The 22,554-nt window shown below is 39.8% G+C and overlaps 1 protein-coding gene across 3 annotated transcripts in view; it reads right to left on the minus strand.

Annotated features, from left to right (window-relative positions):
* Positions 1–452: 452 nt before the first annotated feature.
* The window catches only part of LOC117483177 (cAMP-regulated D2 protein), a 71,791-nt gene continuing 49,689 nt past the window's right edge, over positions 453–22,554 (minus strand). The window contains exons 2-9 of one of the 3 annotated variants that reach the window (XM_034131392.1): positions 15,243–15,594; positions 14,050–14,251; positions 13,065–13,198; positions 10,471–10,598; positions 9,830–9,948; positions 6,590–6,730; positions 6,236–6,408; positions 453–1,173 (exon numbers count right to left, since the gene is read on the minus strand). In XM_034131392.1, coding sequence (XP_033987283.1) covers positions 721–1,173; positions 6,236–6,408; positions 6,590–6,730; positions 9,830–9,948; positions 10,471–10,598; positions 13,065–13,198; positions 14,050–14,251; positions 15,243–15,594 — 1,702 coding nt within the window. In that variant the 3' untranslated portion in view covers positions 453–720. Of the gene's footprint in view, positions 1,174–6,235; positions 6,409–6,589; positions 6,731–9,829; positions 9,949–10,470; positions 10,599–13,064; positions 13,199–14,049; positions 14,252–15,242; positions 16,157–22,554 lie in introns of those variants that run through there. The other 2 variants (XM_034131390.1, XM_034131391.1) reach the window with 2 other exon arrangements.

Below are 22,554 nucleotides of genomic sequence, written 5' to 3' on the forward strand. Positions count from 1 at the left end.
AACCGGCAAGAGAGAAAGCCTTTGAGCTCCATACTGTTTCAGAAACAATCCTTGATAATCCATGATATGGCGTTTCATCACGGCAGCATTTAGTTTAGACAGTAGCTGCAGGGTCCCGCATGAGCTCAGCCCCCTCCTTTTCTTTTTCTTTTAAGCTTTATACCCCAAATCAGCACTTTTGAAACAGGAAGTGAAATAGAGGGATATGAGGCATGGCTAGAATGGGTGATCTGTTTGGTATTTTGAGCAAAACACTTCATAGACATGCTTTTTATATCTTTTTATATATCTGAGACCTATGCTATTGCCTAAAAATAGCATGATAGGTGACCTTTAAGTAGAAAGTGGTTAACATTTGGTGAGAAATGTAATCCTTCTGGTGAGCAATACTTGAGGACAAAATGCTGTTTATTCAAGTTTTTGGGAAAAAATAATATACTGATTATTTTATACAGATTTCTTGATGAATTTACATCAATCTCAATCTTTATTTATTTATATAGCACATTTAAAACAACCTCAGTTGACCAAAGTGCTGTACAGGGAACAAATACAATGTAAAATGACACAATAGGAGTAAAATAATAAAAGATAAAAAGATGGCCCCAGAAGTCACAGATACAGATTTTCTGATGAATTTACATATTAAAGCTCACGGTAAACGGCATGTATTGATGCTACTTCAATGCAAAGTAACCCAACATCCCACCCCCTCGCTAATTAATAGATGCCCAGATGGTCCCAGAAGTCACAGATATGGTTCCTGGTTCCCACTTGAGCATGTGAACGCACCGTCAGGTTCATCACCAACCAGCTGCTGGTGTCAGAATATCTCGGCCAAATGGGCAGACGTTGCTCCCGGCAGAAAGTCGTCTGATGGGCGCGAGAGGAAGGGTCTCCAACGTGAGCGAAAGCCCCCCAATAGCACAGCATCCGATTGGACAGCAGCTTCTCCGGTATGGAAAGAGTGAAGTTGGCTACCGAGGCAGAGTCAAAGAGGAAGGGAAGTTCTGCACCGTGGCACGCGTGATCGTAGCAGAAAGTTAAACCCGACCACACGCGATGATCCGAAGAAACGTGGTCGAAAACGTACATCCAGACGTTGCTTCCTGACGCCGTGCCGGATCGAGCTGAACGCCTCGAGGGACACAGGAACACGTAGTCTGTCACGATCTGAGGAAAGAAGGAAGAAAGACAACTGCTCAGACAAAGGATTTGCTAGTGGTTTGGTGTGGCGCTGTTGAAATAATCTATATCAATCAATCAATCAATGAATGCTTATTTATATAGCCCAATATCACAAATCTTACATGTTACAACAGAATATCAATATGACAATACGACACCCTCTGTCCTTAGACCCTCACATCGTACAAGGAAAAACTTCCAAAGAAACCCCACAGTTAATGAGGAAAAATGTTAGAAACCTCGAGGAGAGCAACAGAGGAGGGATCCCTCTCCCAGGACGGACAGACGTGAAATAAATGCCGTGTGTAAATTGAAAAGATACTACATTTACAACATAGGTAGGTAGACCAAATGCTTGGAAATGCATGTGTCTATAATAAGAGATATATTATATGATCATATGTTGTAAGCCATGCTTGTGAGTTTCATCCTTTAATTGATCTAAACACACCTTTGTACAATGAATGTGCAGATGTCTGTCTGCAGCGTGTTATTGAGCATAGGATCTTGTAACGTGTGATTGTAAAAGGTCCAAAGGTATAGTGCTGTGTAAACTAAAAAGAAGTGTATAAAACCTGTGAGATTCTGTTATTCTTGACGCAGACACATATACTCTTGGCGCACTTGATGCAAGTATTCTGGCTCTTATACTGTTGTACAACAATATAATAGTTCCTTCAATCAGCAGTGTGTCTGTGTCGGATCCATGACAGCGCTTAAACATCCCACTGAGGCAAAATCTGCTTTTCATTTACGGCCATCAAGCACTGGAATATGCTTCGATCTGAGCTGAAAGCGTACACGGACTTGAACTATTTTTGTGCGCAAATATTGATATTGAGCAATCAGTCTTGCCAACATTTGTTCGACTGTAGTTTGAGTTTTTAATTGAAATTAATTGTAATATAGTATACACCTGTTCTTTGACCTGCTTCCAAGGTTTAAGTCTTTGTTGATTGTTATGTGTGTACCGGCCCGGGATATAAAATCTGGTGTAGATCATATTTTCCCCTTTCGACATGAATGTATTTTTATGCATAGTCAATTAAGACTCATGGTCCCCAGATGACACATCCTAATGATTTTGGGATCCTCTGACTTTTCCGCTAGTGTCACAACAGGACAGACATTTTAATAATTTAATGAAATAAACAACATCTATTGGATGCTGCCGTTACATTTTGACGATATGACTTTTTTGGATCCACTGACTTTACTTCTAGCTCCACCTTGAGACAACTACTGAATAGATTGCCATGTAATTTAATGCAGACATTCATATTCCTCTCAGGATGGATTGTAATCCCTTTAGTGAAGCTCTGATTTTCCAACTAGCAGCATCAGCAGGTCCAATACTTTGGGAAATGACAAACTATCTGCAGGACAAATGACATTCCCATCAATCCTGCCGTTATTTTGAGCTAATAACTCGATGTTAGCATTAGCATTTAGCTTAAAACACTGCCTCAGAGAGCTGCTAGGATGCAAGTTTAGGCTGATGATTAGTTTGACATATTTTTTTTCCCTTCCACCTTTTAATTTACAAGTTGACTAAGGTATACATAGTCAAAAAAACGCACTGCGCTTATGGACCATGAAACCTGGTAAGAAGTGTACAAACGAGCTGCTTTTTGACAATCGCTTCAGCATTGTTTAAAGTTCATCCTTCAAAGGGTGTCTTCTTCTAGTTTCTGCAGTGTTTTTGTAGAAAAGAGAATGAATAAGACTAATTAGGGTGACGTCTTACAAAGAAATTGTCTGGGAGCTGAGCATCAGAAGCTATTGTGAAAACAAAAGTAAGGTAGACCGTCGTCCTCTTCTGCCTGTTACCTGGAAACCAGAGTGTCTTTTTCAGCTGCGCACACACACACACACACACACACACACACACACACACACACACACACACACACACACACACCATGTATACATCACTTCAGGGGACATTACATTGACTTACATGCATTTCCTGGAGACTTATCCTAACCTTAACCATAACCAACACATGCCTAACCCTTACCCTAACCCTAATGATTCCCCTTATGGGGGACCTCCATTTTGTCCCCATAAGGGAAGCCAGTCCCCACACATGACTGTGTAAACAGATGTAGGTCCCCACAAGGATAGTAATGCTAGGACACACACACACACACACACACACACACACACACACACACACACACACAGTACCCAAACGCTGATTGTCATGACACACATTTAATGCTCAAGTAGAACAATGTCTACTGTCACTTCTCCATATTTTCCTCCCCTCTTCTCAGCACTATATATTCCACCTACTTTCTTCTGCCTCTTGTTTCCTTTCTATTACTTACTGTCGTTAAGTAAAGACTCAAAGAAAACCTCAGCTTTTTCAATAACAATTAAACTGTCTGTGTGTCAGCTTAATGACTGAAGCAGCTAAATGCTTGATAACTGGATACAAAAACATGTAAGTGTTAGTCCTTTATGAGCTATACTAAATAAACGTATTATTATTATTATTATTATATGATCAGTGGTTGAAGAAGTACTCAGATTAAAGAGGCTCTATTGTGCTTGTTGGGGTTTCCCTTTCTTGTAGTGTGTTCTATATGTTTTAGTGCATGTCAATGGTCTGCAAAGGCTACAATCCCTGTGTTTCCTCCAGAGGGAGTTTCTGCACTTCTCCTCCCCATCCTCCTCGGTGACAGGCGTGTTGACCCTTCAGTCCTCTAGAGAAGTGCCCTTTATGAAGACATGCAGGAGGGGTGTGTGTGTGTGTGTGTGTGTGTGTGTGTGTGTGTGTGTGTGTGTGTGTGTGTGTGTGTGTGTGTGTGTGTGTGTGTGTGTGTGTGTGTGTGTGTGTGTGTGTGTGTGTGTGTGTGTGTGTGTGTGTGTGTGTGTGTGTGTGTGTGTGTGTGTGTGTGTGTGTGTGTCCTATCTACTACGATTGAATACTAAATAAGTCCAGCAGTGTCACCTCCTGACCCCCCCGCGGCTCCCCCAGAGAAAGCTTTTTTCTACGTCTGTCTTCATGAGCCAGCCCACCTTTGTGCTTTCACTGAGATAAAGACATTTTGGAATTTAATTTGGATTGATTATATTTAAATGTAATTATTGTTACAAAGTGGGTCTGAGTACAGCGCTGAATGTAGAACAGAATAAACATCAGAAGTTGTCAGGAGATGGTCCATCTAATCCAAATGAGTCACTTGGATTTAATGCAACATGTTTGGATTTTAGACAGAAACATTGATTTAATTGAAAATTTGCATTTCTTTGCAGTTATGTTTCTGACAACACAAAGACATCTCTTGATTTACCTGTCTTTTGGTCAACACTAACTCTAGAGGTAGATATTTTGCTTAGCTGCTAAATGCTACTATGTTCACCTGCTAGTTGCTAGATACATTGTGGATTTTAAAGCCACAACAGAAGGTGTTTTGGAGTTTCACTTGGAAAATAACTTGAGTTGTAGCACCCTCTGTAGGACAATCGTGAGAACTGTGTTTAAGAAATCATGAGAAGCATTAATGTGTGTTATATCTAATTATCTAATTATCTAATAGGGAAAAACAACAACTTTAGGGACATTTCCATTAGCAATAGAGATGTTTTGCTACAGAAAAAAGTAGTTACTCCACATCAGATTGACCATTATCCCATCCGAACATTGCCATCGGTGAGCATGGCTAAAATGTATCTGTAGACCAGGGGTGTCAAACTCAAATACACAGTGGGCCAAAATAAAAAAATGGGTACTAGTTGAGGGCCGGACTGGTTCAATGTTTATTGCAGAACTTATTGAAATGAACTTATTGCACATATTAAACCTGGAACTAACAAAGCTTAAATTATTGCCTATAAAAACAACATTAAATAATCAGTTGCATTCATTTCTTATGGCTCTATCTGCAGCTTAATTTCTTATGATTACATTTCTCCACAGGCCAACAACAGCTTCAAAAAACTATTTCCCTCAAAGAACAAACCAAACATGCCCTGTTGTCTCAAGAAAGAAAGTGCAGAAGGAAACATCCATGTAAACTCAGTGTGCTGCTCTGTGATGCTCGTTCAAGCCAGATACTTGGCATCTCATCTTGGGTGCAAGTTCATCAATGTTTGGGGTCAGGCTCTGAGCTGAGGAGACCCTCAGGATGGAGTGAAGGTGTGCGTGCAATATACCGGAGGGCCAGATCTAATAGTAATTAAAAATTATCCTGCGGGCCGAAATTAAATCCACCAAGGGCCTGATTTGGCCCCCGGGCCTTGAGTTTGACACATGTGCTGTAGACAGTCAACTTTGAAATAATCTGGTTGAATGTACATTTAAAAGATCATTTTTTAGACATCATTTTTGAGGCATTAACGTGTGCAGTCAGTGTAAAGCATTATACCATGTTTTGATGTATAGGCTCAGCACGCAGAGTTTCCTCATAAATAATTGTTTAAATGTCAGCAATTTGGGGATTAAGATGAGTGTTATTTGTCCTATACCAGCAAAAAGCTTTAGATTGTATTTAATACCAATATATATAACATGTTTTATGATATTAACACTGAAATAAGTTGCTCTTCATGAGGTTTCTTCAATTTTTTCCCTATTAATTGTGGGGTTTCTCTGAGAGACAAATGTGTAATTGCCGATATTAGGCTAACTAGATAACATTTGATTGATTGATTGATTGATTGAAATACATTTACTCCATCCCCTGTATTTAACCCAAAAAGTTACTTAAAAAGCTCTCTATACCAAACCAGTGAATTTAGGTCTTCTTACTTTTAACATCTCTTTCATTTCATTTCTTTTTTTATTTTGTGTTGAGGAGCATAAACATTTTTATTTTTAATTGTATTTAATTTTCTTTCTTTTAAAAAAAAATATATATATATTTTTACAATTCTTTATTTAGAAAACAGTTGAGAACATTTCACCAGTTGCAATGGAATATACCTGCAGTTACAGGGAGTAGTAAACAATAAGGGAACAGTATACATTGAAGCTCTCCCCTTTCTTATACAAGTCTTTCTTTTCATTTCAATGTTTTATTATCTTTTCTTATCTCACCTGAGCGAGCATGTCCCTGCGGTCGGTCTGCTTGTACAGCGGTAGGTATTTGTGCAGGATGCGCAGAGCGTGTTGTTTAAAGATGGCCGTGATGTAAACAGTGCTCTCAAGTGCAGACACTGGCTTGTTGAAGACACCGTACGCAAAGATCACTCCTTCCTCTGAGGTCGTTCCTGCAGGAAACATGAAAACAAGCTGATATCCAGAGGTACAAATACAAATACTTCGTTACTGTACTTAAGTACATTTTTCTGGTATCAGTACTTTACTCCACTACTTATTTGTGTGTGTGTGTGTGTGTGTGTGTGTGTGTGTGTGTGTGCTTGTGCGTGCGTGTGTGTGTGTGTGTCTCACCCAGTAGAACAGGCTTCTCTTTCTGCCAGTGGCCCTTCAGAAAGGCGGTGACAGCTTGTTCTTTTATTAATTCTCCATCGATGTATGGACCCCACGTCTCAAAAACCTCCAGGAACCTGAACGGGTTCACAATCTTGGAGCCTGGGATCAAAAAGGAGTCAGTAAGATTAAAAGAAAATACATTTTAATTAAGAGATTCTAAGCATTGTTTAATTTGTTGTTCATATTCTGTGTGTGTGATTATAAAACGGACAAGTCAAATCAAGCAATCTGATTGGTTCTTAGCCGTGATATAATGAGCGTATACCACGGGTAGAATTGTAGTTACTTTTCACAACAAGTCAGTATCCCTCCGCGTCTGAGAAAAGCTACAACCGTTACAACTGTTACATTACGTCCGTTACGAAACTAACTAACTAACAAAGCTTAAGATGGAAACATGTAAGGGATAATGTGCAGCAAGGACTTATTGACCGTTGTTAAGGACGCTCACATCTGCAGAAAGAAGTCCGGTCGATTTAACTGTATACAGTTGGGCTGAAAAGCAAACTGCATGCAGTTTGCTTTCCAAACTGGGACAAGAAAACAGCGGAGAAGTAACGGGGCAGAAACCAGTGGCGTAACTATCGACGGTGCAGCCGGTGCAACGCACCGAGGCCCAGAGCCGGCCAGGGGCCCATGCAAAGAAAAAGAAAAAAAAAAAGAATTATATATCTTTAAAAAAAAAAACATTTTGGGGCCCCAATGGCATTGACCGGTTCACGCAGTCTTCAAAGTAACCAAGCAACCTAAATTAATTTGTAATTTGTCTGTCCAGCCAGGAGGAGAAGCTGGATTTAGCTGTGCCCGGCGGTGGTCCAACAGTTCCTCCAAGGGCCCCAACCGATAGGGGACTCTATGGCGCTATTGAGACCCCCGACGCCGAGATCAAAAGCTATATTATAGCAACCGGTCTATGTAGGCCAGGGGTAGCCAACACGGTGCCCACGGGCACTTGGTCGCCCGCAGGGGCAACGCGAGTCGCCCGCGGGGCATGTTCTAAAAATAGCTCGCCAAGCAAATCCAAAATGTATAAAATACACAAAACAAAAAAGGAAATGTAATTAAAAGAATCTACCCTATGAATAAACGAAACCTAAATCATAGCGAACTCTACTTACTACAACTCTATATCTATCTAACACCCCTCCTCCCCCCACCCCCACAATGAATATCGACCAATCACGTTCTTGCTTGATTTGCGGGACCAGCGTTGCAGTCTGGAAGAAAAGCAATGTGGCACCTCCCCGCTGATTTCCCTTCTGGCAGAAACACATCAGCCCCATTGAGCAGCCTATCATGCAGCCTATACAACACATGAGGGGCAGAGTTTTACTCTGTGTGTTGCAACTTGCATATATATTTATTGCACTTGACGCACACACACGCATGGCGTAATTTCCACCTGGGACAGGGGGGAAATGTCCCCCGCTCTTTTCGAAATCCCGTTTGTGTCCCCCCACTTTACAAATATGTTTATTATTATTTTTTAACGCAAGCCGTCGATCGCCACGGAGGAGCACACAGCCTCTGTGAGCGAGCGAGACAGAGAGAGAGAGAGAGAGAGAGAGAGAGAGATAGGGAGGGAGAGAGCTGGGGGGGAGGGAGGGAGAGAGAGAGGGAGAGCATACCTTTATCTATTTGATATAGATAAAGTAAGAAATCATTCCAATGTGTGCTTTCGGACAGTAAAAAAAACAAAAAACAGTTTGAAAGCATAAATAGAAAGAAAGAATGCTAACTAGGTAACATAAGATAAGAATAAACCAGTTTAAATGATTTGTTATTGGTTGTGATCATATTCTAAAGATGTTTGGATTATTGAAAAGTCTACAGCTCCCTTTCATCTGAGTGTTGAGAGCTGTATCCATACATTCATGTTGTGCTCAAAGTGCTCCAGATTGATGCATGCCCCCGGACCCCCTTAGAGGAGGTGAGGACCCCCCTAGAGGAGGTGAGGACCCCCCTAGAGGAGGTGAGGACTCCCCTAGAGGAGGTGAGGACCCCCCTAGAGGAGGTGAGGACTCCCCTAGAGGAGGTGAGGACCCCCCTAGAGGAGGTGAGGTCCACCCCCAAATAAAGCAGGTTAAAATAATTAAGTTGCATACATGTTCTTTTAGTAAACACTGAAAACGGGTCCCACAGACCCAAACAGCACACAAAGGTTAAAGGTCAGCATATCATAATGTTAAAATGTGCTAAAATGTAAAAGTAGCCCCAGACTTGTTTTATTTTTTAAAAGTAGCCCTCACCCTAAAAAAGGTTGGTGACCCCTGATGTAGGCCTACCGGCCCATTCCCCAGAGACAAACATCAAGGAAACAGGTTTAATCCTCTTCTTAGTTCGCTGTGCCGTTGTCAGGCTGTGGTGGTCTGAGGCCAGGGCAGGCTGTTGTTGATAGCCTATACATGTGGCGCTTCTGAGTGGTTGTGTATGTCCGTGCATGTGTGAGCGCATCAGCGTGCGCTTATGTTTGGGGCGATGGGGGCCCCAAAACAATATTTGCACCGGGGCCAATCACAACCTTGTTACGCCACTGGCAGAAACCCTCCTTTTTACGCAACGGTCCAGACATAGACATCAAACGGCAAAACATATTCAGTGTGCAGTTCCTTTGGCATTAGGGCAGGGATATCTAGATTCTTTCCAAGGTTTGACATAATGAATTGTGCTACTTTTAAAGCAAGCAACGATGTTTTCAAATCTGTAATAAAAAAGGTCCGCAAAAACGCTATCGACCAATCAGATTGCTTGATTTGACTTGTCCGTTTCATAAATATATTTACATTTCGTCCGTTACGAAACAAACTTACAAAGCTTAAGATGGAAACATTTAAGGTTAACTTCGACCTCCGGGGTGGCCTTACTATGGAGGAGTGGATTAATATTCCATTCCTCACACATTTAATTTTTATACAATATCCTGCTTTATATTTTTTTACTGTAAATTTGTATTTCAACATGTATGTTTTCTGTATAATGTACAATGCCATGTCTTTTTATGCTGCTGCAATGCAAAAATGTCCCAAATTGGGATCAATAAAGTACAAGTTTATTTATATAGCACCTTTCAACATAAGGCAATTCAAAGTGCTTTACAAAAATGAAAGACATTAAGAAAATGGCATTTAAAAACAGTCATTAAAAAGTAAAGATAATAAAATGAATAAAAGTTACAGGATGTATTTTGTGGCGTCCTACTTGTTTTCATCTGTGCAGCGAGGACTTCCTGTGGACTGAGAGACAGCAGGCACACGATGTCGCTCACTGAGCAGTTCGTCTGTTTAGCAAAGTCCTTCCCCAGCTTCAGGGCGTCATGTCTGGAGAAAAGAGGCAGCAATAGTTTGTTATGGCAATTATGGTATTAAAGCTTAATGCAGTGAAATCATAATGAAATGTAACTTCTAACAAAGTAGTATCCTTTCAAGTGTTTTCAATCCTTTCAAAGTCTGAGAAGAACATTTGGTTTGTGTTCATGAGGATAAGATGGACGGTTTTATGACACTACAGGAAAGACAGGGGGAAAGGAAGACATTTCTTAACCCAACTGTTATTTGTACGGTGTGAGTTTTGCTTATTGTGATAGGGCGACAAATGGGCCCAAATGTTGTTGTGTTGTCATGTAAATGTACAGTTTCCCTATAAGAGAGTCTGACTGTCACACACTCATCATGCTTGCAAGATCTTAAAATACTTTATATCGATATTGTGTTTCTTTGCATATTTGCCTAACTCATCATTTTCTCTAGACAGCAGCTGAAGTTGCTACGACAAGTCATTGATGAGCTTGAAGTAGTTTGAAAACACATGGTAACCTAAGAAAAGCCCTCATGGTTCCTCACCTGGTCTTCAGAGGGATGGAGAAGGGCAGGCTCTGCAGGACGGCCTGTTTGAACAGAGTCTTGCTGCTTTGGATCATCAGGTGGAGGCTGACGGACTGAGCGCCTGCACTCTCCCCAAATAAGGTCACCTGACAAAAGTACACCACACAGAGATAAAAAGCCATGATTTCCTTTCCTGTAGTGTGTTTTATGGGTTTTTGTGCATGTAAATGATCTGCAAACGCTAAAATCCCAAGTGAGAGACATCACTATGTAACACTCGCGCTTCTATTGGCTAGCGCTCCATCACATTGTACGTGATAGGCTAAGGGGCGGGACATCTCTAAGAGGTTGACCAATCACAACAGAGCCGGCCAGCTAACCAATCAGAGCAGACTGGGCTCTGGTTTCAGACAGAGGGTGAAAAGAGGTGCTGCAGCACAGACAGTATGAGAAAAATAAAGAGCTTTTTGATCATTAAAGCATGGAGACATGTAGAGACACTACATACTGATATACACCTGAACATCAGCAGGAGAGGACTCTTTGAAGTAGAGACACTACATACTGATATACACCTGAACATCAGCAGGAGAGGACTCTTTAAAGTAGAGACACTACATACTGATATACACCTGAACATCAGCAGGAGAGGACTCTTTAAAGTAGAGACACTACACACTGATATACACCTGAACATCAGCAGGAGAGGACTCTTTAAAGTAGAGACACTACATACTGATATACACCTGAACATCAGCAGGAGAGGACTCTTTAAAGTAGAGACACTACATACTGATATACACCTGAACATCAGCAGGAGAGGACTCTTTAAAGTAGAGACACTACACACTGATATACACCTGAACATCAGCAGGAGAGGACTCTTTAAAGTAGAGACACTACATACTGATATACACCTGAACATCATCAGGTGAGGACTCTTTAAAGTAGAGACACTACATACTGATATACACCTGAACATCAGCAGGAGAGGACTCTTTAAAGTAGAGACACTACATACTGATATACACCTGAACATCAGCAGGAGAGGACTCTTTAAAGTAGAGACACTACATACTGATATACACCTGAACATCAGCAGGAGAGGACTCTTTAAAGTAGAGACACTACATACTGATATACACCTGAACATCAGCAAGAGAGGACTCTTTAAAGTAGAGACACTACATACTGATATACACCTGAACATCAGCAGGAGAGGACTCTTTAAAGTAGAGACACTAAATACTGATATACACCTGAACATCAGCAGGAGAGGACTCTTTAAAGTAGAGACACTACATACTGATATACACCTGAACATCAGCAGGAGAGGACTCTTTAAAGTAGAGACACTACATACTGATATACACCTGAACATCAGCAGGAGAGGACTCTTTAAAGTAGAGACACTACATACTGATATACACCTGAACATCAGCAGGAGAGGACTCTTTAAAGTAGAGACACTACATACTGATATACACCTGAACATCATCAGGAGAGGACTTTTTAAAGTAGAGACACTACATACTGATATACACCTGAACATCAGCAGGAGAGGACTCTTTAAAGTAGAGACACTACATACTGATATGAAAAAGGATAATAAGAAAGTCAGGTCAACATTTAAATACAATTAAATACTGAATACAAACAGATAATACTGACATGAACCTGAACATGACATTAGTAGGGCCTCTTTACATTAAAGATACAACAGGAAATCCTCACTAACTGTTTGTAGTATCCATGACATCGTGTCATCATAGAAATGTTTGTTTAATCTTTAAGCTAAACCAGTTTTGTTTTTGCTTAAAGGTCCCATGTCATGGCCATTTCTACTGATCATAATTCCATTGTTGAGGTCTACTAAAATAAATGTATATTGTGCAATTTTCCAAACTCACATTGGTTTCTCATACAGCATCTCTGTATAGTATGTGTATTCACTCTCTGTCCTAAACGGCTTGTTGGAGCTCCTGCCCCCCCCTCCCTGTGAGCCCAGTGGCCGTCTGCGAGACAGCGAAACCAAGCCCAAAACCAGCCCGAGCACACACACACGCAGCCTGGCTGGGAGTTTGTGTGTGTGCTCACACACCGACTCACAGCCTCGCTGCGTCCCGCCGTCTCAGGCTGAGAAATCCGGGGAGCTGCAGCTGAGAAAAGATTGAGTGTGTGTGTGACGTAACGGCTCCGCGGACGTTACGTTACCTCACTATACCCAAATACATCGCTGTACCCAGAAAGGAAAAGAGAAATGTCCAACGAGGCGTTCTGGGGCAGCATAGACAGGTCTTTTCTGTGTTTTACTCGCTACAGGGTGTACTTTGAGGGTTTGTGACTCTGCAGACCGTTTACATGCATACAAAGCTTCATAACACACAAGGGGACGGGTAATAACCAGAAAAGCATGACATGGGCCCTTTAAGATCAATCGATGCACTGGTCCTTATTCTGTTCTTTCCACTCCATTTGCCTCTTTGATCAAAACGTATTGCTTTAAAGACATTGATCAGTTTTATACATACCTGTTATAATGAAAGCTATCACACTTTAATGCTATTTCATCTGTATATTTCAAGATTATTAGACTTTGTGTGTTTGCTTGCCTTGCTGGAATCGCCTCCAAACACTGCGATGTTTCTTTGGACCCAGAGTAGAGCCGCCTGCTGGTCCAATATCCCATAATTCCCTGCAGCTGCTGAAAGAGGGTTTTTGCCCGACACAAGGAACCCAAAAGCACCTTAAAGACACGCAGAAATTCACATGATCAGCCGGACATAATTGCCTCCAGCAGGACATTAATTAACTCTGAGTTCCACATATATATGTCTCATGCAGGACAGCAGAGTCATTACAAATTGGGTTATTTTGACCACAAGCTCATTATTTACTCTTATGTCTACCACGAGTTGCCTGCTTGTTGCTTTTACAAAGAAATCTGTATACTTTATCCCGGCATATACAGTAGAAGAAAAGCCCTTGAAGGACAGAATAATTGCTATTAACATAAGATTATTCTGTTTAATGCAAAATGTGTCATTGCACAGAGTACTTACATTAAACCACAGTTAGCATCTAACAAGTTCTGCAAAGTCCTTTTTTTAATAGCATAATATAAGAATATACAGGTGACAGACATAAAAACGTCAAAGAATATACAGTATGAACAGCATATAAGGGTAAAAGCACTATAAACAATAGTAAAGGAGTTTTTTTCATACAAGTTATTGATATGTAAGGGTATATAGTATATGAATGTATATTAATATATGTAATATTGAGTAAACATGTATATTTCTGTCTGTATGAAGTAACCTCTCTGCATCCTCCCTCCAGCAGGTACATGTGAGTCCTTTGAAATAATTGCTTACACATTATCTGAGGAGTCGACAACAGGAAGTGATGTAATATCTGTCTATTTGTGGTTTTGCAAAATGTCTTAATCCTGGTTTGTCTTGCAAGTAAAACAAGTCAAACACAACAACAAGTAATGCTATTGTAAAGTGTGCATGTAACAGTGCTTCCACTATTCTTGCACATGTGTTACACACTTTACATGCAATAAAAAGGGACTAACTCAACATGTCGTACCCAGTCTGTACTCCAGGCTCACCACCACAGTGTGTGTGAAGTTGCTGATGAAGCGTCCGTCGTACAGAGGCTTTGAGGCCGATCCGGCGATGAAATCCCCCCCATGGATCCACACTAGGACGGGGAGAGGGACCTCCAGAGGAGACAGGAAGTCCACATCCAGAGGCACGAAGACGTTCAGGTACAGACAGTCCTCACTCACCTTTCATGGAGAAAATAATCATTAAAGGTCACCTATTATGCAAAATCCACTTTTTCATGTCTCTTCTACATCAACATGTGTCCCCTCTGTGTAAAGAGACTCTGAAAGTCCATTTATATAAAAAGCTGTCTGAAAATGAGCTGATCAGATTTTGGCCACTTTATGATGTCATAACGATTTTTTGGCTTGTGTAGCCATTAGCCAATCACAAACCACCCCCCCCCACTTTATCACCTGAATCTCCTCCTAGAGCACCATTGTGTTCTTTGTAACCAAATCTCTCTCAGAGGGGCGTGGGGAGGGGCTCCTTATTTTCATCTAAAGTAACAGACAGAGAATCAGCACTTTGGAAACAGGGCTGAAACAGAGGGGATTATGGGATGCTGCAATGATCTGTTTGGTGTTTCAGCCAATCAGAGACAGGTTCTGTATATATCTGAGAGCTGTGATATATTGATGAAAAACAGTATAATAGGGGACCTTTAAGTTAGTCTTTAACAATCAATGTTTAGGGGGGTGTAACTTGCTACTCTGGCAGGCTAAACTATTCCATTGTTGTGGTTTTTTACTAACCATTTAATAGGTAACTGGTCTTTGATGCACCAGTAGATTCTGAGTAAAATACGAACCGTCTAAAATTCACTAGGTTCTTGTTTTTGGTAAAACAAAGCCACATGCACAAATACACACTTCCATTTTTTATTCAAAACCATTACAGCTAAACTAGCCGTAGCTAACTAACTTGTTAGCAAATTAGCTTTCCTGCTACGCCCTAAACATTATACAGTAATTGCAGTGGTGGAATGTAATGAAGTACATTCACTCACAATAAAAATAACACAATATATCTGACTTTGAGAGTGTTTTCAGGCCCTTTTCTGTCCATTATGTACAACTGTACTCACTGTAAGTCACTTTGCATCAAATTACCACAAAATCAAAAATCATGTTACTACACCCTAAAAGGAAATTTAACAATGTTGTTTCTTACCTTCCTGGGACACTCCTCAGAGATGGGTCCGCTGCAGGCCTGCATGCATGCGGCTCTGGGGAAGGAGGCATCATAAACTCCCGGCCAGGGACTCACAGGTCTGGGTGGTTTCCAGCGATAAGCCCCAACAGGAGGGTCTGCGTACGGGATCCCATAGAAGATACGGGCCTTGTCCACCGTTATCCCTTTGATCTGTCCATCTTTTGTCGTCACCACAGCTCCAGAAGCCCCGTTACTATCCTGACTGACTGCTTTCACATTGGGTTGCACCTCAGATCGTCCTACAAAGTCTCTTTTGGGGATGAACGGCTCTTCCTTCACAAGCATCCCAGGGTAGATACTTCTCACAAAGCTGGCAAGGTCGAAATCATTATTTTTCGAATTCTCCACAGGGGTTAAACTCAGCAGAAGCAGAAACAAACATTGCCAGATCTCCATGTTGCGTTAAAATACTCTTATACTTCTGCTGCTCAGATTACATTTGACTTGAATAGCAAAAGGTTTGAAAAAGTTTCATCCCCCAACAAGCCTGCAGTAGGAAACTCTCCACAGATTTCTTTCCATACTTGTGACTCCAATTTAGGGAGTCGCTAGTTAAGATTTAATCAGACAAAAGCTGCTCTGTGTGATGCTGAGTGGAGTCCGGTGAGAGGATGATGAAGGAGCGCTAATGGAGGACCACTCGTCTTCCCTTTGCTTAATGTAATCACAAAGTCAAACACAGAAGGTAAATGGGGAAACTGCAGCAGGCTTCATGGAGAAAAATGTGTTTTAATCAATCTTATATTCAGGTTTATCGGGTATTATTTATGAACTATTATGTACTATGATAACGTGCAATCACTACTAAATACTGTTAATATTTACATTAATTATGTGACCATCTATGTTTCCTGTAGATATTCAATTGCTCTTTTTACGGCACTGTTAGTGTACAGTTTTATTATCATTATGCTGCTGTGTTTATTATATTTTTGTAACTCTGGATTTCCTTCGGGATAAATAAAGTCTTATCTTATCTTAACTTCTATTTTGCAGATGAAGTCAGGGCACTAGCAGTTTAATAAATCTACTATAGAGGATTGTCAAAAGAGAGGCTATATGATCCGAAAAGTAGAAAAACTATCTGATGCATTTACAAATATCAACTCAACTCAAAGGAACCAACATAGTGAAAATAGTCGGTCTGCATATAACTCTCTGTCATGAAGAAGTGATTTGTCGTGATAGAGGGTGAGAGAAATAAAAGAAATGTAATAAAACATTATACTCCTTATTTTTTTGCTGACATACTAACAGAGGTATTGAAGTATTTGACTGAACTTTTTTGCAGATTTTGGATTACTGTTGAATTTCCTGAATCAGAGACTTCTCCCTTTTGTCAACCACTTCTCTGTAGGCCATTACAAAGTTAACCTGTATTCAAAAATGTAATCAGTGACCTAATGCAATACCAATAAATACAAGAGAAAATAAATATCAATGAGATGTTTTTTAAGTGTATTATGTAAAACAACAGAACAATGTGACCTTAGAAAAGAAGATATTTAGGATCAAAACTGATTATATTTTTTAGTAAAACCTGCTTTTCATGAAGCATATTCAGGCAGCAGCCTAACAATGGAACACATGAGCACATACTACAGTTTACAAAATCATAAATAAAATCCAGTGGTGGAAAAAGTATTCAGATTCTTCACTTGAGAAAAAGTACTAATACCAGACTATAGAAATACTGAGGGGTGGAAGGCAAGGCAATTTTATTTATATAGCACTTTTCAGCACGTGGCGATTCAAAGTGCTTTACACATTAAAGTACAAAGTGGAAAGTACATTTAATCAAGTACTGTACTTAATTTATGCCACTTTATACTTCTAGTCTACTACATTTTCGAAGCCAATTTTGTGCATTTTACTCCAGTACTATTTTACAAATGTATTTACTTGTTACTTTATACATTTAGATTTTGACACACAATACTTGGGAACACTTTTAAAGTATGATAATCTGGTAGGTTAAGGACGAAGGTACGTTTTAACCGTTTATTTTTTAGTTCTAATTGAAACTAAAAAGAAAACTGAAATGGGTTGTTTTTTTGTTTTTCAATTTTGCCCCAAAATGGAAAAAACGGAAATTCAGCTCGTTTTTTCGTCGTTCTGTTCTTACTGTTGAAACAAGTATACCACTCAATGTTTCGTTTCCATAGGTGGGTGTGTCTCCAGTGCCTCCTTGCTTCTGATTGGCTAGTTTGCCCTATGCTTGCGCTGTACTCTTCAAAATAAAGGTTCTAACTCTTTGCCTTTACACAGTGCAAATGTGGTGATGATTAATGGTTTTTGTGTTAATGTAATAGCAGTTAAAACAGGACCGGTCAAATTTGACCGCGAACACCAAAGTAAGGGGGGGGGGGAACAAAGACAACAGGAGGGTTAAATGGATATTTAGATAGTCAACAAAGAAACATACATTTTGGTTTTTAACACACTATTGAGTTGGCTTTTTCATTACATTTAAAATATAAATTGTACCTAAAATAATACGGAGTGAGCAGGGTATACATATTCACACCATATGCAATCATAGGATATTTTTTGTTCGAAAGACATTTGTCCAAAGTGACTACAAAATAGTACAAATGCAAAACATTAAAAAAAATGTTTTTTGGTGAGTGAAGTCCAAAGCCGTATTATAGATTCTTTGATTGTGTAATTACAAGGTGAGAGAAAATAGATCCACATCGTCCTATTCAACTTGTATTTTTCAATTTTTTAGTACATTTTTCTCAGAAAAACCTTTTCTAAATTAAAGTAAATTATTTAAAAAGGTTGAGTCTATAAGACTAAAATAGTTGAAATTGAACGTAAACTACGTCAAACACCACTCCTGAAATTGACTTTGGCTGAAGTTTATTATAATATTGATATTATATAAAGATCTATATATGTGTGTGTAGACGGTGGAAGCAGGGAGAGGCATATACGTGCCTTGATCCCTGCCGAGTCGACGCACAACTGTTTATTGGTGTCAGTGCCAAAAAACTTTTTAGGAGCAATGCGCTCATGGTATAGATGTGGCCAGTGGCGTTTTTATATGTACAAAAGTGGTGGGGCACAAAAAACTTAGATGTCTATATATAAGCTTCTGCAGTGACGTGCAGTGAGGTTCATGGCTGCTGAGGCACTGGCACTGACTCTTCAGGTTTACAAATATTATATTTTGACCTAAACCAAAATATAATATTATTTTCAAAAGCTTTTTTTGTCTGATGCTTCGATTAATTTTAAACAGACAGTTCAACAAAAGGATACCCAAAAAATGTAATTTGATCATTTAAATATTGAATTGTTCTCTCTAAGTAAGATCCCATTTTCAAAAAATTGCGGTCTTACCTTGACTTGAAGATGAAGTCCATTTGCCTATCCTTCTGGACAAAAAATTCTATAACTTTTTTGTAAAAGTCCTCCTTATCATCTTGTAGTTTCAAAAGTCTATCATAAATCTAATCGATAGATTTATGATTCGAAAATGATAAAAGTAGGGTAGACATGTGGATATTATCCGGCTGAACAAAACGTGCATTTATCTAACAGGTACGTTTCCCACAGATCTTATTTCAAGCTATTTTCTAAAATCCTATAGAGAAACCTCATTGCTTTTTTGCAGCTTACTTCCTGGTTTTAGGACGCGTCACTGCAGCTCTCGTCTCCTCTTATTATACATCCATGCTCTTCACACACCACACTTTTCGCGGCACACGTACTTACAGCCAATCAGCTCTGAATGATGTGAGATGACGTATGGTGGGGATGGCAGCTCTGTGCCCCTATGGTGTTTTTTTTTTTGCCACACACATTACATTGAAAAATACTCTGAGCATGCGCAGTGTAGTTTTTACAGTCACCGTTCACTTTGACAGTGAAAGGGTGGGGCATGATCAGGTTTTGTCCCACATGGCTCAAAACGGCACTGTAGACACTAATGAGAAGAACACAGACTAAAACAGCAATGCACAGACGAATCAGATGATTAAACATGACCTTAAAATATATTTTATATATTTTTTTATTTCTTTTTTTGCATCTCTTTCCATTTTTTGTAATCATTATGTGTAATACTTTCTGCTGACACTAGGTGGGGCTGTGCCCCACCTGCCCCTAATGACCAGTCGCCACTGGATGTGGCGCATACATCTTAATTCCTACTCTTTTCCCTCACCCTATCTTAAGACACGTTGTGCCTCTCCACCTTTGTTCCTTACTTCTTACTTGACTCGAGTCGTGGCTGAACCTATCTCTGCGGTCCTGCCTGACTCTCATCATACTACTTCCCTGATGGCTCCCACAGGATTGTTGACATCCTCGTGGATTCATCTTCTTATTATAGACACATGCATTTCCAAACATTTGGTCTACCTATGCTGTAAAATGTATTATCTCTTCGATTTACACACGGCATCTATTGCACGTCTGTCCGTCCTGGGAGAGGGATCCCTCCTCTGATGCTCTCCCTGAGGTTTCTCCCATGTTCCCCTTTAAACTGTGGGGGTGTCTCTGGAAGTGTTTCCTTGTACGATGTGAGGGTCTAAGGACAGAGGGTGTCGTATTGTCATACTGATATTCTGTACAAACCGTGAAGTCCACTGAGACAAATGTAACATGTGTGATATTGGGCTATATAAATAAACATTGATTGATTGATTGATTGATAACAGTGATTAAGCCTTACGGGTCCCTTTTAAAATATATATATATATTTTGTATAATGTTCTGGTGCCTTATTTTCAATTTGAATGACAATTGTATTAATACAGCGGATGAAAATATTTGCAGGAGGATCAATTCTTCATGGGTGTCATTGGCTCTCTAGATAAAGGCAGTATCTGTTTGCTAACCTCAGATATTGATTTATTTAAATAAGTGACCTTTGAATACATTGCAAACATAGCCTTAAAAAGGTGCAGGAAAAGGACTTCAAATATTACTTAAAGACTGGATTTTTTTAATTCAGTCAAGAGACGAGAAAAGAGAATAAAGGAAAGAAAATCGTTATAAGGGGTGATGTAACATTAATGACAGACATAATATGGCTAGGGAGGCTGTGGCTGATCGTGCGTTGATCTTCGGATCAGGGGGGCACTGGTTCAATCTCCACTGCAGTCAGCATGTCGTTGTGTCCCTGGGCTTCACCCCAAATAGCTCCTGTGAGGATTGTCCATAGTATTGAGTGTATGTAAGTCGCTTTAAGGTAAAAGCAACTAACAAGTGACATGTAGAGGTCATTGGCACTCAGACTCTACAGGGGTCATTTTTTGATCATGGGGCATCACCCTTGTACAGCATCAGGACAATATCTCTATGGAGTCAGACACTGAAAGTGTGCTGGAGGCTGATGGAAAGATGAGGCTGAGAGCAACGAACTAGGGGCAGAGAAATAATCATATTTTTTACATTACATTACATGTCACTTGTTAGACGCTTTTATCCAAAGCAACTTACATACTCAATACTGTGGGCAATCCCCACAGGAGCAATTTGGGGTGAAGTGTCTCAGGGACACAACGACATGCTGACTGCAGTGGGGTTTGAACCTGTGACCCCCTGATCCCAACACCAACGCACTAATCCACTGCGCCACACGCCTTAACCCTTTAATTGCCAGACCAAGAAGAAATCTATGGACAAATTATTTCTTTGCATTTTTTTATCAAATAGGACACAAATAACCACAAACCAGTTTTGTTTTTTTTACTGACCACACAGTTTTGTTTTTATGAGCCTCTACCAACTGGTCGAGCTGGCCTTGGCAAAAGTGCATTTTCAACAATCATCATATAGATCAGTATTTTGTATGCATCAAACTCAAATAAAACACAAACTCAAATACATTTTTGTCTTTTATGGAAGATGAGCAATATATACAACCAGATATATTCATAAAAAATAATAAATTATAATTGTAAAAAAAAAAAGAAATGGAAAAAAGTAATGGAACGTGTTTTTCATTATAAAAAAAAAACTTGCTCATCTTACTGTATATGCTGAATTGGCCTAACAACAAACAACAGGCCTAACAGCAAATGTCTATATTCTGTGTTGGCCTAACTTGCTCATCTGTGTGCAACTTTGGGCTGTACAGTATGTCATGCATGAAAGGTGCTATATCAATTATTATCACTCTTTCACTCTGAGACACATAAGGCAGTACTAGATTTAGTAATATTACCATGAATCTAGCTATTTACCATATTTTATTGGAAAACATCTCTGAAACTCTGAAAAAGTCATATTGCTAGTTTACAATATGAAGGCCAATTCGACCGGTTGGTTGAGCATATTTAAAATAAAATAAATGACACCCTTGTTACAAAAATGTTTTGTGCATCAAGTTATATAATTATGTTCAGAAAGTGCTCTGACACTAAAATATGTCAAAAATGATATGGTTACCTTACAAAAGTTGACCAAAAAGAGTGATTTCTTCAGGAGTGATTTTTAGCATGCCAACTTTCTCAGTGGAAGCTAGCTGAAGGGCTTTCTGTTTGAACCACAGTGACATCTAGAGGTTGTTTTGTGCATAACATGTCAACCAAACGATAGAGCTGGCTGAATCAGATGGAGTTACACTTTAAAAAAAAAATTTCAACAAGATATCAAGACACAAAATGTGCTCTACCAAATGGTGGCGCTGGCTGTTAAAGGTTAAGACAGCATCATCATAAGAGGCCAACAAGAGTGACAATATGTCTGTGTAACCAGTAACTCATTTATGCTAAAAATCTTGTTTTTACAAAATGGCATCGCCTTTTAATGTGGTTACAGGTGCACAAACAAATAAAACATACGGAGCACCGAAACATTTTTTGTTTTATTTTTGTACAGCATTTTGTGTTAAGTGACATCACCATTATGACACTGAGAGGTGACAGCGTTAAAGCTAACGTGTGGTTCTTACTTACCAAGTTAAGATATCTTCGCTAATACTATGCTGATGATGATTTCACAAAGCATTGTGCACCGCTGCTGGTGGCTATTGCGTGCCCATGGCTGGTGCGCCCTGGTGAACGTATCGTTCATCATAAAAGCACATCATGGTCATTTCCGATCATCTGGTGTGTGTTGAGTTAGGAGTGGTTATTCCGTAGAAACCTGTTTGCATTGTAATCAGATCTAATGAAGGTGAACAGTGCCAGACTGTGCGTAACCGGCAGTCATGGGCGGCGCCAGGATTTTTTTGCTGCAGTAGCTTAGCAGTTGCTATATGACAGCACGGCGTTGCTAGTTAATTTTCAAAATAAATAAACAAACAATACCA

The sequence above is a fragment of the Trematomus bernacchii genome, unplaced genomic scaffold (genome assembly GCF_902827165.1).
Source record: "Trematomus bernacchii unplaced genomic scaffold, fTreBer1.1, whole genome shotgun sequence".
NCBI lineage: Eukaryota > Metazoa > Chordata > Actinopteri > Perciformes > Nototheniidae > Trematomus > Trematomus bernacchii.